At 63.3% G+C, this 1,533-nt stretch overlaps 1 protein-coding gene across 1 annotated transcript in view; it reads left to right on the top strand.

Annotated features, from left to right (window-relative positions):
• Nucleotides 1-959, top strand: part of DDA1 (DET1 and DDB1 associated 1) — a 16,348-nt gene extending 15,389 nt beyond the window's left edge. Inside the window, exon 6 of the mRNA XM_006147184.2 lies at nt 206-959. Within this exon, the coding sequence (XP_006147246.1) occupies nt 206-316 (111 nt within the window). The 3' untranslated portion in view covers nt 317-959. The remainder of the gene's footprint in view (nt 1-205) is intronic.
• Nucleotides 960-1,533: the final 574 nt, after the last annotated feature.

Below are 1,533 nucleotides of genomic sequence, written 5' to 3'. Positions count from 1 at the left end.
GCGGCTGACGACATGGGAATCCAGCGACATAGCCATTACGCTAACGGCTGGTCCCCCCAGTGGTGATGTTTTGAGGAAGTAACCAGCCATGGGCCCCAGGGAGTACGCTGGGCAGGGCCAGTCTTGGTGGTGGGACAGGGCCTGTGGTTCCCAGCATCCTGTGGCCTTAGGAGCTCATCACAGCTCCCTTTTCCTCACCTTCCAGAACGCTGCCAAGAAGAGAGACCAGGAGCAGGTGGAACTGGAAGGGGAAAGCTCAGCTCCCCCTCGCAAGGTGGCGCGGACCGACAGCCCGGACATGCACGAGGACACTTAAGACTCACGCGCCCTCACGGGCACCTCCCGTCCGGTCTGTTCCTCCATCGCGCACCCGCCCGCCTGCCCGCCGTGTGTAAGCACCCCTGCCCACCCGCACCCTGCCAGTCCACCCGTACCCTGCCGTCTACACCACCTCCAACCTCATAGGAGCCAATGTATTTATTTTCCTTGAGTTTTTATTTATGCTGTAACATGTATCAAGTGTTGGTTAAAGGGGACTTCAGACCCAATAGTGTGATGTTGGTAGATGCTTTTAAAAAAAAAAAATTCCATCACCATTGCCCCTTCCCTCCCTCCTGCCCCCGCAGAAGTAGCCTCCTCCCCATCTTCCCCACCCAGTTTGCTGTGAGGGTCTCGGGCCGGGGGCTTTGCAGCGACCTGACGGCAGGGGTGGGGGCCAGGCCCAGAGCGGCCTGGACAGCCGAGCGGCCTTTTCCTGCCTCCCACCCACCGGGCAGGCCTCTGACACTTGGGGCGTTGTCTCACATCCCGCCGGGAACTCTTCCACGCCCAGGCCTCACTCGGAGCGTGCACGCGTGCGGGGGAGACGGCGGCCCTTCCGGATCTTTCTCTTAAGTCATTTTATCATGAACTAGCGCGTGCTCCGTGTCCACCCCAATAAAAGGGTCTTTCCTACTCCACCTGGCGTCTTTGCTCCACACGACGGAGCCCCCGACGGTCATCCCGACGAGGTCCCCGAGAGGAACGAGGAGGAGGCTGGGGGACCTGCTGCCACTGCTCTGCTGGAGGCCAAGACCTTCCTGGACCAGCCCCTCTGCCTCACCGGGCGAGGTGTCCCCAGGACCCGATCAGCCTTCAAGACAGTCAACGGTGCCAAGGATGGAGCTGGGGTCGCCCCGTGCCCGGGACGCGTCACACCCCGCAGCCACTGTGGAAATGGCCGGGCCTCGCCTGGAGGTCGGGACTGTCTCCCATAGTGTGGTGACAGCAGCGGTGGCTTTTGTGCCAGTCCAGCCTCCCGCACCCCTGGGTCAGGGAGGAGGTGTGTGTTTGGGGTTCCATGGCCGCCTAGGAGGCATCTCGGGTCCTCCAGCCCTGCTGGGTTTAGGGCTGCGCTTGGGGACCTGTGCAGGCTCGTGATCTGCTTGGGGGGGAGGTGTTGGGCCATGGGCTCGCGGAGACGCGGGGGGAGGGGGGACAGGGCTGCCCAGCTCCCCTGGGGGGGGATGGCGCCAGGGGGGGCTCCCGTCGGGC

Source organism: Tupaia chinensis, unplaced genomic scaffold, assembly GCF_000334495.1.
Source record: "Tupaia chinensis unplaced genomic scaffold, TupChi_1.0 Scaffold000201_1, whole genome shotgun sequence".
Lineage (NCBI taxonomy): Eukaryota > Metazoa > Chordata > Mammalia > Scandentia > Tupaiidae > Tupaia > Tupaia belangeri.
The sequence above is the reverse complement of the archived record's forward strand: the minus strand, read 5'-3'. Positions and strand labels throughout refer to the sequence as shown.